The sequence below is a fragment of the Chenopodium album genome, chromosome 13 (genome assembly GCF_948465745.1).
Source record: "Chenopodium album chromosome 13, dcCheAlbu1.1, whole genome shotgun sequence".
In the NCBI taxonomy this organism is placed as follows: Eukaryota; Viridiplantae; Streptophyta; class Magnoliopsida; order Caryophyllales; family Amaranthaceae; genus Chenopodium; species Chenopodium album.
Genome location: NC_137846.1, coordinates 41,963,101 through 41,979,564, shown reverse-complemented (window position 1 = coordinate 41,979,564; position 16,464 = coordinate 41,963,101). Strand labels below are relative to the sequence as shown.

Genomic DNA, 16,464 nt, shown 5'->3' with positions numbered 1-16,464 from the left:
AAACTACAAAAAATCCAAAACAACGAAAACCTAAAAATCGAAACACTTAAAACTATATAAAATGAAATAAAATTGAGTAAACAAACCTGAAATTAGCAACAATCAACTTCAAAGTGAAGAAATTAAAGATCGAAGAGAGAGAAATTGAAGTAGCAACAACAAATTTCTGCAAATCGCCAAAATCAAGAGAAGAAGAGAAGTAGAGGAGAGAGAAAAAATCAGAGAAAGAGAAGCAAAATGAAGAGGAAAGAGAAAATAAGAAAGTTTTTTTTGTTCTTTTTTCTTTTACACGTGTGAGCCCAAATTGGGCAACCCAATTTGCACTTCCTTGTTGTGATTTTCAGTAAATTAGTGAAAACCCGGTTTTATTAAAAGTTTGTCTTAATCTATTATACACGAGCGCAAGTCAACAACAACTCCCGCAATCATGCCTTTAACACTAGCATTGATCACGACCTCCTCTTTATCTAACTCCATTTCCAAAACCTTCCCAAACAGCCCAAACAAATCCACCTTCTTCTCCACCTTCAATCCAAATCCCACTCCAAAATCCAACAAAAATCATCAAATCTACCATAAATTATCACAACCCACAAAAATGTCTGGATTTCTGACTGCAAAATCATCTCCAACTGACCTAGTTGCTCCACTCTCAGGTGCAATCAACCTCGTCCAAACAAACCCTGCCACTTGGCAATCTGCCGTACTCTCCAATGTAGTCATCTTCGTTCTGGGTTCTCCGATTTTGGTCTCAGGACTTTCTATCTCCGGCATTGCTGCTGCTTTCTTGTTGGGTACTCTTACATGGCGCTCTTTTGGTCCTCCTGGTTTTCTTCTTGTTGCCACTTACTTTGTTTTTGTAAGTTTTTATTTTTCTTCTGTTTTAATTTAATCATCCCATTTCGAAATTTCGAATTAATTGGTTAAATTTTGGATTTTGGAATCATGGGTTCAATTTTTAGATTGATTTTCAGGTTTTGGGTGTTGTTGTAATTTATGTGTTTGTATATAGTGAAGACCTTGTTGTCTCTGCATTGTTGCCTTCTTAGTTTTTCAATATGATATGGTTGATGGTTGTTGATTTACTGCAAAAATTTGTGAATAGCATGTCTGTTACTGCTAGATTTAGGATGAAATGCGTATATATTTTTATCAAGGCAAGGCGCCGAGGTGTGGATGGAACTCGGGTTGTCTAGTGTTACACCTGCATTTGTTTGTGATCGACTCGATTGTGGCACTTTTGAGTTAAAAATTATCAAATTTGGTAAACTTATCTAGGTAGATAGTTTGATGGATAGCATTTGTTATTCTGCATGCTAGCCTTTTGATCCTGAACAAATCAATGAAATAGGCCTGCTTGTGCTTACAAGCAAAGAAGAATTATAGGATTTTAGTATACAAGGATATGGATTGTCATTTGTATTCGATTTTGGGATTTGGAGTCTCCAGATGTTTGTCTCTCAAATAAATACATGTCTTATTACTCGGTCCATAAGGTTCGTTTGAATCAGAAATCTGCATTGAGAGTTTATGATTTTGTACATACCTGTAGTCCCACCCTGTCCTGGATTATAGATAGCGTAACTAAGCTTCTAATGCTGCATAGATAAATGGATTTGAAGCTACAATTCACGAGCCATACTGAACGTGTTTTGAGAGAATTACAAACCCAATAGATTCATATAATTCTCTATCATGACCTGTGGATATTTGGCAGCTAACATTCATTTAGTGAATTAAAATCCTCATGTGAACAAATTGATGAATGAAGATGCTGATGGATTCATTGGATTTTCCCTATCAAAACATCATTGTTTTATCCCCAAGCTAGTGTTTCTCGTGTCTGTTTTACATCAGAAGTCAGGATCACACCCTTCTTACATACGACAACCTCATTGCATCTAATGTAATTTTTTTGTTTAATACTTAGCAGCTACAATGAGACACATGTAACTTTAAGACAAGTAATTGCTGATCAGGACACTGATTTTTGGTTATAGGCAAATGCAAGTGAGTTCAAAATTTAAAATTTGGTTGGCCATGGAGGAATTAATGTGTTCAGAGGTACTTTGGCAGGTATTCTTAATCAAGGCCATGCTTTTTTCACTCGGGTTAAGTCTAACTTTTGTCTTTAATAGATGGAAGGTTGCGCAAACTATACTATACATCTATACTTATCGAAAACAAGCTCTAAAAGATCTTTCATAATTCTGTTGTTCACCCTTCAATGCAAGAATGTGATGGGCTTATCAATATTTATGGGGTGAAGTCTATTGTGCTTAAGTATGTAGGCTGTACCAGTGGTACCATACTTGGCGATTTAGCAAAGAGTTTCGCTGCAATATCTTACTAATTCTTGTTGCCCTTTAATGCAAATTTATCATGGGTATATTAGCATCTCAAATTTCATATCCTGCTGTTAGGTCATTGGTACTGTGCACAAGTAGTTTATTATATAATTATCTTCATTAGCTTTGTTGTGGGATAGAATGAGATCGATATGTTTGTTAAATTTCATTGGAAATTCTAGGATAACACTAGTTGGTGGACTTTCTTAACAAAATTTTTCCCATTTTTCCTCCTCCCTCTCACTTTAGCATCATTCTTTCATTGTTTCTGGGGCCTTGACTCATGATAATATAAAGCATCGTTTAGCTGTGTAGTGGATTTTTATAGTGGCATTTAATTTAGTCAATAATTCCACTAACTTTGACTTTGGATATTCAAACTTGATAGTTTATAAGAAAACAGATGAAGTAAGGTCCCCTGGAGAGTGGAGAGGGACATTTCACAATTTACATTTCTTTCTCATTCGTGTTTTTTTCGCTTCGGGAGTTTCCTTTTACATTCTTCAAGGTTTTTGGAAAGTAGTGGGACCTTTGATAGTCATGGACTAATGTTCTTTGGAAGAAATGGGCAGTTTTGTCTTGGAGAGCTTTGCTGCATCATGTTCGCTATCTTAATTTCTGATTGAAAGGATTTAATTTCTTATTTTGAGATTTTTATTTAACCTGCATTAGGGAACTTTAGCAACCAAGGTCAAGATGGCACAGAAGGAAGCTGAAGGGGTTGCGGAAAAGAAGAAAGGAAGAAGAGGGCCAGGTAGTGTAATTGGTTCTAGTGCAGCTGGTTGTGTTTGTGCTATTCTTTCGATATATGGAATAGGAGGGAAGGAACTTTCTCAGCTTTGGAAACTTGGCTTTGTTGCCAGCTTCTGCACTAAGCTGAGTGATACCGTCTCTAGTGAGATAGGGAAAGCATATGGCAAAACAACGTAAGTATTTTATTTTGTAATACATCAAAACTCTATTTTTATATAAAAAAAAAAATTGACTCAATGAGTATACACCAGTTTATGTGTAGTGGTTTGCTTCATGCTTATGAAAGGCTGGTGTTATTTTATAAGATGTTTTCTGATGGCTTGAGATTCACATTCTACATCTAAAAAGCCCCTGGTTTTTTCAGAATGTAATACTATGGTTTTGTCAATACAGAAATACTTATACTCACAATTGTAGGAAGATGATAAACACATTGAATTCTTTTTAAAAGAAGCTATAGTAACAGACAAATAGTCAATATTCCAGGTCAGGCATGCACTATTTCCTTTTTCTGTATAAGCACCACTACATTTGAATAAATAAATACACGCTGAAATTTCAAGTAGGATTCAGACATAAAAGAGTAGATATCCACCTAAACATCCTAAAAGATAAAGCATTCCTAGATCGTTAAACAAAATTATTGAGCACCACTACTAAAACATACCTTTCTTCAGAATATAGGACATCTAGTGACGACATATTATTGAACTGAAGTTAGAATAATGTCAAATACTTTAATGGCGTAATGTGCTCAGCTGTTCACAGTATCACATTGGGTCACTAAGCTAATTTGACACCGATTGCTATAGACTAAACATTATGGTTTATAACATGACCATTTGAATTACAGACATGGAAGAGAAAGATCACGATTACTCCTACATGTCGTTTAATTGACCTATATTATTTTTTATTATTAAATAAGAATGTCTAAAGTCATCAAGCGGAATTCATAATTTCAGATTATAGGTACATTTCGTTCATACCAATATTTTAAGAAAATATTTAGTATCAAGAGCTATATGACCGTATAATTTTATCTGAATTTACAAAGGTTTTAGTTCTCTCCTGACCCATAAGTCAGATATGGGAATAAAGAGAAATGGAGAGAGACTTAGTAGTTATAGATGATCTCTAGTTAAGTGGTTAGCTATTTTTGGATTCAATTGCAAACCAAATATTTATGTTATTCTCTCTCTCTCTCTCCTTTTTTTTTTAGCCAGAAATCTGTTTGGGTTCTTAATCTTTTTTATATTTACTATTGATTCTTAGGATATTAGGTGTTTTACAGCCTTTTTCTTTTCAACTTGTTCCATAGATGATTAAGCTCTTGCAAAATTGGTATACTTCAGTTAAAATAAGTTTATGTTAGCAAATTTGTGTTCAAACAAAAATAAGTATTAAATATAGCAAAACAATTTCATTAGAAATCAGTAAGCTGTTTATTTATATGTGGAGTTCTAATGAAAGTGATTTGTAATACCAATCACCGAATAATATTATTGTCATTTGGATATAATTGTTTACAAGTTTACCTTTACAATTTGATGTAATCATAATGTGTGATTTTAAAGTTTTCTAAATACTAACCCAGTATATATGAGCAGGTATCTGGTCACTACATTCAAAGTTGTTCCTAGAGGGACAGAAGGTGCTGTAAGTGTTGAGGGAACCATTGCTGGGCTTCTAGCTTCAATTTTGCTTGCCATTGTTGGTTGTCTTAATGGCCAGGTTCTCCTTTCTACTTTAATTAAGCTAGACACTTACTATAGATAACTGTGTTTAAAGTATTACACAATAATTTGCTTTTACAAGGCTTGCCTACATAAGGATAGCAACTTTCCACAAGGGCAAGATATTCCCATAAATGTTTAATCTATTATGTGTGCACCATATAAGATTCAGAAAATTTTATCCTTAATTTCTCTCCAATAGATATGACTTTGACTAAAGTAAATCAAATTCATGACCGCACCATGCTCAACGAATTCCAGTGGGGAGGGGGATTATGATGAGTTCTTTTTACTCTTCATGGCTGCTAAGAATTTGGCTATGTAATTGGACACTGTCATTATCGATTAAGAGGGGCTGTGTGGGGAGCTTCAAATTTGAGCACCCGTATTGGGTGTAACTTCACGAGTGAGAAGTGTATGCATTAAAATGAAACCCTTGCTTATGAACTACAACTATGCAAATTTGAGGTGATGGCAGATAAGTAGGGAGAGTGTTTCCTTGTTTTTTTGTCAAGAAGTGCTTTGATTTTATATTAGTGATCATCATTATCGATTTTGTTCTTATGTACTGCCTCTGCTTTACTCAGTTTCATTTTGACACTATTCACACACACTCTTTTGACTATGTTTGGGATTTATACGTAATGAAAAATAGACTCATCTTGATACTTTAAAGTAAACTTTGTTTAATACTGAAGTGGGAGAGAAAGAGAGGGGGGGGGGGGGGGGGGGGGATTAATTTGACATTATATAATTATCAAGTTTCTTGTTTCAGTTCACAATATCTTTGAGAATTCATGTGTTTACCAATCATTTTTGTGGTTGTGGATGTAGTCTACAAAATGAAAGGAGCTATTGAGAACTAATTGTGTTTAATATTGCCTGCAAAAGCAGACTTCTGATATTTCATTGTTGCTGATGACTTCATTACTTATCTAACTAATTGTTGGTTACAAATTAACTTAAGATTTCCTCCATTCCATCTATGAATTCGCTCGTACTATTATACAGTGTCCCAAAGTAAACTTCTGCTCAAGTTCCAAGGCAAAACTTTAAAGTATCATTCTACCTGTTTCTTTCCCCATCCCATCAAGATCATTTTCTCTCCATTCCAACACTATTCTTTTCCCTTTTTCCCTCTTTGTTAACTACCAATTTTTTTATATCGAATATAACACTATTAAATATCCTATTCCTAAAAGTGAAGAATTTTATGGGATGGAGCAAATATATAAGATCAATATAACTTGAATTTTGATTGAGCTTTTCAATTGGTTAATTGATGCTCTTGTTTTCTTGGAAGCAGATAAATTTAACTGGAGCAGTTATCTGCATATTAGCCTCTCAGATTGCTAATTTCGGTGAAAGTATAATTGGTGCTTTGTTTCAAGAGAAGGAAGGATTTCAATGGGTAAGCTTCCAATTTAGGCTATGTATTTTTTTTATGCTATTCCTTGAGTTCTTATGTTTCCGGATTTCACAACGGGTTACAAATTCAATTTGGCCCTGTGCTAGAAGGGGATGAAGCCAGCTGTTGATTAAATTAACCCGAAATATCTCATACCTGTTAGAACTTTTGTTTTTGCAGCTTAACAATGATGCTGTCAACATCATTAATATATCCATGGGTAGCATCTTGGCAATCCTGTTTCAACAAGTTCTGAATCGTAGCTGGCTCTGGTTAATACACTAAACCCTCAATCTAGCTTGGCTGCAGTGTTATCTTACAGTAATATTAGATACATTTGATGATAATTTTATGCTTCAGTCATTCAGAAAATTAACTTAAGTGAAATACATGTCTCTGGTGAACAGAAAGATTTTAAGGAGAGAAAAAGAGGTGACATCAATGTCTAGAGATGGAGACGTGTAGATCGAACATTTCTTGAAGATGGAAGAAATCCAACCGATCCAGGTACAGTTTGGAAAATCCTCATCTCTATTGATAATCAAGAGAGATGAAGTACAAACTATACTTGAAAATGCCAATTCCCTTGTTTTTGCCTCACTATGATAACATTTTCAGTGCAGAGGTTCAAAATGACGGAACAGACTCATGAATACTCAATCCTATACAAATGGGAAGCATAGAGTTCTCACAAGCGTGCAATGGGGAAATATAGTGACTGATAATCACTTTGTATGTGTTTCTTCATAAACTAATGTCATGTTAAATGCAAAGCAAGTCCAATGCCAACTTAACTGTCTAGTTATATGGCTTGTACGTATAAACATCACTAAATTTTTATTGGCATCTGTGTATGAGTTTATTTTGTTTATTGTATGCTCAACGATGTTCATCGCACACAAAAATTCTCTCGATTGATGGAGCATTCCTCTTTGATAATGATGATATACTCTGTATGAGGATAAAGAGCGAAGCATAGCTGAAATATTGAACTCAAGAATTGGATGGCTAACTTGAGGGAATCCAACTTTTAAGGTACTTAGAAAAGAGCCTAGACCAGGTGGAGTAATGGTATCGCTTTCCACCCCATATCCCCGTGGTCTAGGAATTAAATTGTTCGAGGGGTTTTTGTAATCGTTTTCCTCAAGTGGATCCCCTTTTCCTTAACTTAATTATCGTATGTTATGTGAGTAGGTTAGCCAGGTGAAGGACAATTAAATAATCATATAGAACATATGAAACATATAAACATATTTTCCTCTGTTTTTTAATATTTGCAACACTTTCCTAAAATGAAAATGTCACAATACTTGTAACACACCATAAATGGAAAGTTATATTAGGGAAAAGCTATACTATTTCTCTTATTTAAAGCACATGACCCACTAAATTACACTCCTAACAACCATCACCCTATTTTAAAGTGTATTATATCATGTAAATCCCACATAACTTAAATACCGTGATAAAGTGTGTGTTGCAACTATTAAAAAACGGAGGAAGTACATTATTATAAAATAATGTTAATTAAAATCTTTTATCGGTGTATAATACGTGATTTGAACCTTCAATGGACCTCGAAATGTCTAAGGATGGTAGTACTATGGCTTAGGAATAAGATTCGTAAAGGAATTGGCTAAAATCTCAATGTTTACTTTCAAAAAATGCTCCAACTAATCATGAATTGGGAATTCTATGCAATTTTTCTTTTCTTAAATCAAATCCTCTCTAAATTCAAGTATAGACGTCGGCAATTAAAATGTTTTTTTATTTGACTTTTTACAAGCAAGGATGATAGAAAGAAACTAGTTCAGTTCGATGGACTGGATAGCCCAGGGCATACTAGAGCTTCCAAGTTAAGGTGATCAAAGTCCTTGCAACAGAGCAGTGAATATACAGATGGACAAATGGCAATAGATGTTGAAACCAGAACAAAGAATAATATGGACTAGAGTACATCATGATTAATTTAAATTAATTATGGATAACCAACTATGTAACTGTCAATCAATTTTATTTTCAAGTAAATACCAAAATATTTCCTTTTATGTGATTAATTTAGACAACATAGTATAATTTCTAGGACTTAATATTGCATGTATACTCTATTCATTTTTATTTTTTTTATTTTTTTTATTTTTTTTTTATTTTTTTTTATTTTTTTTTTTTTTTTTGGTGAAGATGTATACTCTATTCTAAAACAAAACGTTAACATTTCAATATTAGAATTAGTAGAAGCCAAAATGGCTGTACACTAACTTGGTTAAGTTCGTAACATCATCCCTAAATCCCAAATTATTTGATCAAGACCATATGAAACTCAATGATCTCATGGCTTTTTTGAAACCTTAATGGAGCAATGCCCTTTTCTTTGTTGTTGCCTTTGATTTGTCCCCTATTCGTGAGATCTATTAATAGTTTACAAGTGCTTAAAACTGTGCTTGGAAGGAGTGTAACGAGCTCACCAGAGGAAGTTATAAACGGGTTCATAACAGAAATTGCAGCAAGAAACTGCTATCGATGTATAAAGCTATTTAAATAAATAAATAAATAAATAAATAAAATTACAGTTTATATATTAGAAAAGAAATTACAGGGGTAAATTACAGCACAACCTATAACTTGTTTCTCACAAAGATGTCATTGCATGTCCAAACTTTCGAGGAAAATATGGAACAGGGTAATAACTCCGTGAGGATAAAGAATGTAACAGCAACATTACATCAGCCTCATACTGCAAAATTATAGACCAGCCAAACTAACAGACATTGCAACTTCTCCGACAGTAACCTGGAAGCTGAGCAGTTCCCACCATATATTCCGGGTTCCTAGTGCACTCACCAAGCGCAGCCCATCTCTCACAATTTTGATTGCGATCACTACAACCATCTGTGAGGATTTTGTCAAAATTGTCAACGTGAATCCACTTGGTGGCAGACCATTTCTCACCCTCAATCACAGGACAGCCTCCGTGGAGACTCATCTGGTCAGGTACAGCATTTGGAGACAGACTGAAGAACAAAAGAGCATCCCCTTTCTTTGGTTTCACTGATTAAATTTGAAAATGTTCATAAGATAGGGCAAGAATAATCCCAGAAATAACATTCTTGGTAAGATGTTAGGAGCATACCTGCAATGCCTTTCTTTCCACACTCGGACAAATCATCATTTGCTGCAATAGCTGCCTTTTGGCGTTCTGACAACTGTCCATAGTAGTGAAAAGTCAAAATTAAATACATATAAAGTCCATAATTTACAGCCCAAAAATAATCTCTTAAAACCAGACCCTGGCTCATTGAAACAGAACTTGTCAAATTTACTACAAGTCTACAATTTACACTTCTCAAGAAAAGAAAATGCTGCGCACAAACTTTACAGTAAGAAATAAGCACAAATAGAGGGCTTGAAACATTGCATGTGACGTTAAAAACCTGTAAGAATGCTTGTAGTTCATTTATTACAGAAAGTAAAGATCAACTAACCTCTGCATGTGGAAACACAGTCTCACCGCCTTTCATAACATCTGATAGATACATAAGAACGGTTGCATAACGATGGCCACCACGAGCAATGTTAACTTTATCAACAAAGTAATCATAGTGAGCTTCATACTTCTGTCCTTCCTCATATCTAAGAACTTGTATGTCCTCGCCATTCTCTAAGAATTTTAAAGGGGGAAATAAGGAACCTTAGTTGCTTTTAATTATTATATCAAATGCAAAGACACAGACAGATAAACACGAAGCCCAAATTTGAAAAAGATTTTTAACTCAAGCAAACATGCAATCACATTTTATTTGTATCATCAAGTCTCAGTAAGTAACTAAATTCAACTTATGAAACCTAGATACGAAGCACCATTGAGAAATGATGAGACAGCTGATGCCATAAGATTTAATTCCAATAAGCATGCCTAGATAATACCAAAACATGTTGAGACTAGGGTGACAATTCATATGAAGACTGAAGAGGTGACTTCTATGTATTATGAGTGATCCTAGTGAAGGCGTATACAGAGTGACTTATAAGGGGATGGGAGTGACGTTAAAAGGATACAAGATGACTTACACCATCCTTTGTACAAATCTGATCTACATGAAAATTTGTTCTTTGAAACGATATATCAACAACCACTTAAAAGATTCTAGTGTGACTCCTGATATTAGGCTCCATTTGTTTTGACTAGAAAACAATTTCTGGGAAAATAAATTACCATTATCCATTTGTTCAATATATAAAAGGTGGAAATTAATCTTTCCAAAGGTGGAAAATAGTTTTCTCAAAATCATATACTTTTTTCTTTTAAAAGGAGGTGAAACCACATTTTTTCCTTTCTACTCTTAACAGCCATATCCTCTCCTCTCTAATAAGAGACATTTATGTCACACATAGCTAGTGATTAGGAAATAGTGAGAGTTAACTATCCACTAAATTTTTGGGCCTTTATTTCCCTTAGGTCATTTATTTTAAATTCTAAATTAAGTTGTTTAAGTGATTTTTTTTTAGTCTTATCTTATTACTACCTCCGTTTCATATTATTTGCAACGATTTGACATAAAGTAGAGAGAAAAAATGTCCAATCGTTGCAAATAATATGAAACGGAGGTAGTATATTGTTTGGTTTTCATGAATTGTACGATTTGTAGCCTTGATAAGTTTAGGTGTTTAACTAGTTGTGCATTGTTGATTATCGTTTCTTTCATCTAATTTTTTCTATTTATTTATGTAAATTTTATAGAGTAACTTTCCACATTTAAATTGCTTGAATCGTCTCTCATCTTTATTCACTTTGCTCATTTTATTTTATTTATGTTTTATTCTGTTCTCCCTTTGTTCTATCTGCTTGTGTAGGTGAGTGTTTGAAGGGTTGAGTCAACGATATCATCGATCAAGAAACTCAAGCTCATCAAATTGGAGAACATATGCTTGCAAAAGAGCTTAAAATGCGCTTTACTTTGCCAATTGTAAACAAGCAACTTCTAGACTTCACCAACATTCCACCTTCTGCAGCGACATGCCACCCAACCCTTGCTGTTAGGCTACGTCCTAACAGCCCCTGCCTCTATCTCTCTCGCCACCACTCACCACACATTACACAAACAGCAGCTAGCAAGCAAACTGAGTGCTGCCCCACCTCATTGTTGCACTAACCCACACCACTGCCCCAATCCAATTTAACTCACTCGCCTCACTGCCCCCCCCCCCCCCCAATCCTCTGCTGCCAGTCAGGCCACAGCACCCCACACAACGCTGCACCAACAACACCCATGCTTCTCCCTTAAATGCACAGGCCCACTGTACTTTGTCCTTGCTGTCCACACACACAACAAAAGCCGTAGCACTGCACGTCTCGCCCCAGTCCTTGCTACCAGCCAGCCATACCAACCACACAGCAAAGCAGTGCAGCACCAACACACAACACCACACATCTCACACCCAAATCCCACAGAACCTGCCTCCCTCAACTCACACAGCAATTCACACACCACGCATGTATACAACAGCCTACCACTTGCCAACACCCTTATCTTCTTGCAGCACTCCCTGCTTCCCACCTCGCCAACAACACACACAATACAGCAACCATGCAAGTTTGCGCTCTCATCCATCTTCTCCCCTTCTAGTGCCACTTTCCTCGTCCCCTATAACTTCCTTTGTAAGGAAACAAAAATAAACTTTCCCCAAACATGTTTTCTATCTAAACACATGAAGCTTTAGTCCATGCAAGGGGGATTACTGACAATTCCTTCTAATTCACCTACCCCCCCCCCCCCCCCGGCCCAATATTTTATTTTATTTATTTAATTTTTTTTTTTTTTTTTGTGCAGTGTCAGCACCCTATTCAAGCTTTATGGCATAGAAAATAACATGTGAAAAGGTTCAAGGGAAAAAATTCCAAACATTAAACATAATTTAATCAACTAATTATACTAATATTTCTCATAGAACAAAGACACATCTTTTCTTCAGAAAAATATCATGCATGAAATATATTTCGAATTCTAAATTTCAACTAAAGTGCAGCTGATAATAATGATAAAATAGCATTGACACTGCGTTAAATATATAGGACTGGAGAGATGAATGTGATTTAAACATTTAATATCATAAATGAGCTTACTGGCATAGTCTAAGACATCCCCGTTAATATCATTATTTTTATTTCTGAAATTAATTTTTTAGTGAAATTAATGCAATGAAGTAACGAATGACTAGGACGAAGATGATATACTCCCATTGTCCCATTTTGATGTGCCTGTATTCCTTTCTGGGTATCCCAAAATATTGTGCATGTTTCTAAAAATAGCACATAATCATTACTTCCTCCGTTTCTATTTAGTTGACGCATACAATTTAGGCAGACATATTAAGGACAGGAGAGAGAATGATAAAGCAAGTGAGATAAACTAGTAAATGCAAAGTATAAATCTTACCCAAAAAGGAGATGTGTCAAGTAAATATAAACTTCCTAAAAAGGGATACGTGTCAACTAAAAAAAACGGAGGTAGTATTTACTTTTTATCTTTCCTATACAAAATACACATATACCTAAAAAAATCATTACTTACGTTTTATAATTCCCATACAATATTCTCTACCTTTTATTATTCCCAGCACACATATTCTATACTATTCATCTTTCCCATAGAATATTCATCTACTCCCTTTATTCTCCTTAATTATCGTATTTTTGAGAAATAGGCACATCAAAAAGGGATGGAGGGAGTATCATCATATGAAAACTTATCAACAAACGATAAATGTCGCAACCAAATATTTCCAGATAGTTCTTATTACAGAATCAATAGTTTCAATGGTATATCTGCAATGGTAGTGCAATGGAAGCACCTCTAACAGCACCACAAAGCAGGTACAACATGATGTTAGATGGTGACCGACATAAGTAGTACATCAGTAGCAAAACATACCTCTTCTATGATTATGACATAAGTATTAGGCTCATTTACAGATAAAAGTAATTGCAAAACCTGATGCAATTTGACACATAGCAAATGAGAGAGTGAGAAAGAAAACCTTGTGGTAAGAATGTCCAGACTGCAATTTTTTGCTCTATACGTTCTACAATATCATCCTGAAATGAAATAGGGCAAAATACAGATGAATGCAATGGAAAGTCCAAGATAAGGATATATGCAAATTGCCATTACAATGCAAGACCACCCTTTTGAAGATTCAAAACTATCTCCAGTTAAATATCAGTTCCTATATAAGAAGTGATTTCTTTTCCATATACCAATTTGCAACGCATAAATGCCTTTCGGTTTTAATGCAAATAATTCATCGTTCTACAAACTAATTTTTGGCTATGCCCGCAGCTTTCATCGCAGTCTTCAGTTCTTTTCCCTAGTCTTCAACTATTGTCCTCAATTTCTACTTTTTCCTATCCTCTTACATAGTAACACTCATTCTTCATTTAACACGCCCAATAAACAAATGCTCCACTAATCGACAGTGTTCACCATCACTTGTTTTTCAAACAAAATGTTGCCCGGGATTCAAAATTTCAATGCTAAACACATAATCTACTGCACAATCAATCTTAGTTTCATATCAGGTTCAGAATCAGCTAAACAAATCATCGTTAAAAGTTTAAGACTACAACGAAATCAATCAACAAAATACACCACACCACACCAAAAATGCCGAAAAGTGAGAGTAAAATCAGACCTTGGCCTTGCTGATAAAGGCACCGGAGCTTGTCCTGACCTCACTAAACTGGCTATCCCCAGACTCATTATCTGCCACAGCTGACCTCTTCAGTTCCTTTTTCGCCTATTCGAAATATAATAAAATCAAAAAAATTAAAGAAAAAATCAAAACAGCAGTACAACTTCATAGATTTTTTTTTTTCTAAAATAAATCAGATTAAGACTTACAATTGATATCAAATGATCACATTCTTCATCAGTCAGAAATTTCTCATATACAAATGCCCTTAATTCAAACAAAAACGATAAACCCACAATTTAGTCAATCAAATTCAACACTAATTATAACTTTTTCTCATATAATAGATTAAATCACAGAAAAACTGACCTGGGTTTCCAAGAAATTTGCCTGACTTTGGAAGGGTCAATTTTAAAAAGAGCTGAATTCACGGCCGTGCAAAGAGATCCATTGATCAGCAACACGATTGAAAATAGGGATATGATTTGTGACAGAAACCCTCGATTCATGGTGAGAATTTGATGGAGAAATTATAATTTTTGAGTCAACTTTGAAATCAATTAGTTATTGATTTTTAGCTTGTTTGATATTCAAGATCGCAGTTTGTGAATTTCTAATCACTTCCTCGAAAATGGAAGCAGGAAGCAGGAAGCTGAAGATGAAGTAAATATTTTAAAATGTAGCTTAATAAATTTTGTTTGATTATTATCAACACGTCGTGTGAAAATAAGATACGAAAATGTGATGCTTACTCGGATTTTATTTTTTTTTAAAAAAATAAGCTTGCTAGGATTATTTTGAAAGAAATGGACTAACTTTTTTTTTAAAAAATTTGGGTCTTATAAATATTGATTTACTTACGATATTGTGATGTTCGTTGAGGCTTGCTCTTTTTTTTTTTTTTTTTTTTGGATTTATTGAGTAAAAATAAATTTAATTCATTAAAAATAATTTTAGTTCTGTAAAATTAAGTTTCGTTTAGTGAAAATCAGTAATTTTAAAGAAAAAATATAATAGAAAATCAGTTAAAAAAATAATAATAATTTCAATTCAGTAGCATTAATATCATTTCAGTGAAAATAGTTTCATTTCAATAAAAACAATTTGTATTCAGCAAAAATAATTTCATTTCATTAAAAACAATTTACGTTTGGTCAAAATAAGGTAAAATGAACAAGGTCTTATAACATACTAACTAAATATGTTCACACTTTACAAAAAATAAATTAGCATAAAAACAAATTGTTTTAGGATTGCTACTTAAATTTACTATATAGGTGTAACACCCCCAAAATTCAAGTCTTTTTAAAACAATAAGAGTAACTTTTTAACTCTCAAAACCCAACCCTCGAACCCTGGGAGTGTTACTGCTACACTTATTTTCCGTAGAAAATAAATGCAAAGCAAAACGAAATATTATTAAATAAACTAAGTGGTCTAAGTGATGGCAATATAAAATAGTCATTACATCAAAATTGCAAATTATTTTAAAAACAATAGTTTAAAGGAAATAAATAAATTCGGAAATAGACTAAATTGTCTTAGCTATGTGATTATTCTAACGTCTCCTCACACGTAATCGAGTACCCTATTACCAACCTGCAAAATAAATCAGAACCAAGAAAAGAGAGAAAACTCCCAAAATCAGATAAACTGAGTAATTCCAACTTCATCCCGTAAAATAAATAATTTTAGTTGAAAACATTTTATACATAACACAGTTTTATATACATAATAATATTATGCCAAAATTAAATTGTCACATAATACTTTATTATTTTATTTAAGAAAGGAAAAAAGAACGCCAGTAAGGTGGGACTAGTCCCTGTCACCACCTACTTTACAGAGGGTCGCGTATAACCCCAAATGACAGTAAAATAAATCAGAATGTCCCTAGTTTGCACACCCCTCACTAATACCAAGTGATTAGGAGGAAGAATAGTAGCAATATACAATAATTTGACATATAGGGTTTGACATATACATCCCTTTGGACCTTCCGCATGCAATGTTCATTTTTCATTCGAATCATTTGACATATAGAGACAATTTATATATATAGAACTGGTTTATCTATATCCACCATATAGAGTTTTTAAACCTATTTAGCTTTTAAAAATACATCGTGACTCAATAAAGCATAGAATAACGTTTACTTTACGTTTTTGAATCTTCAATGTTAGTCATTACTAACCTTGATTGGCATTTTGATGATGGAAAGAATAAATAACATTTATTTAATTCTAGCCAATAACTAGGTAAGGTGAAAATAAGCTTCTACTTGTAAAGTTGCAACTTTTGCTCCTAGACGTGTAGATTCTACCTGTAAAGTAGCAACATTTGCTTCTAAACTTGTAGATTTATTTCTCCCTTAGCCATATTTCTTCATTTAGTTTATCCACATTTTCAATGAGAGTGAACTAAACATGATATCACATATCCAAGAAGTAGTAATATGCTAAATCAATTTCTATAATATACTTCTTTAATTGGAACATTTTCATTCTTTTACCTTCCAACTGTATGAGGT

At 34.0% G+C, this 16,464-nt stretch overlaps 2 protein-coding genes across 3 annotated transcripts; one reads left to right on the top strand and one right to left on the bottom strand.

Annotated features, from left to right (window-relative positions):
* Positions 1-411: 411 nt before the first annotated feature.
* LOC145576667 (protein VTE6, chloroplastic-like) lies at positions 412-7,116 on the top strand. Of its 2 annotated transcripts, none has more exons than XM_081634387.1 (7): positions 412-859; positions 3,021-3,274; positions 4,712-4,835; positions 6,144-6,248; positions 6,426-6,517; positions 6,653-6,752; positions 6,869-7,116. In XM_081634387.1, coding segments are annotated over exons 1-6 (1,008 nt in total). In that variant the 5' UTR covers positions 412-427; the 3' UTR covers positions 6,654-6,752; positions 6,869-7,116. The 2 variants fall into 2 exon arrangements, with proteins under 2 accessions (XP_081490513.1, XP_081490512.1); XM_081634386.1 differs by having other exon boundaries at positions 6,864-7,116.
* Positions 7,117-8,796: 1,680 nt separating this feature from the next.
* LOC145576666 (putative prolyl 4-hydroxylase 4) lies at positions 8,797-14,598 on the bottom strand. The gene is made up of 7 exons (XM_081634385.1): positions 14,304-14,598; positions 14,144-14,201; positions 13,935-14,039; positions 13,281-13,338; positions 9,728-9,903; positions 9,376-9,448; positions 8,797-9,293 (listed from the first exon to the last, which is right to left on the bottom strand). Exons 1-7 carry the CDS (start codon positions 14,441-14,443, stop codon positions 9,004-9,006), a joined length of 900 nt encoding a protein of 299 aa, XP_081490511.1. The 5' UTR covers positions 14,444-14,598; the 3' UTR covers positions 8,797-9,003.
* Between the last annotated feature and the right edge of the window lie 1,866 nt (positions 14,599-16,464).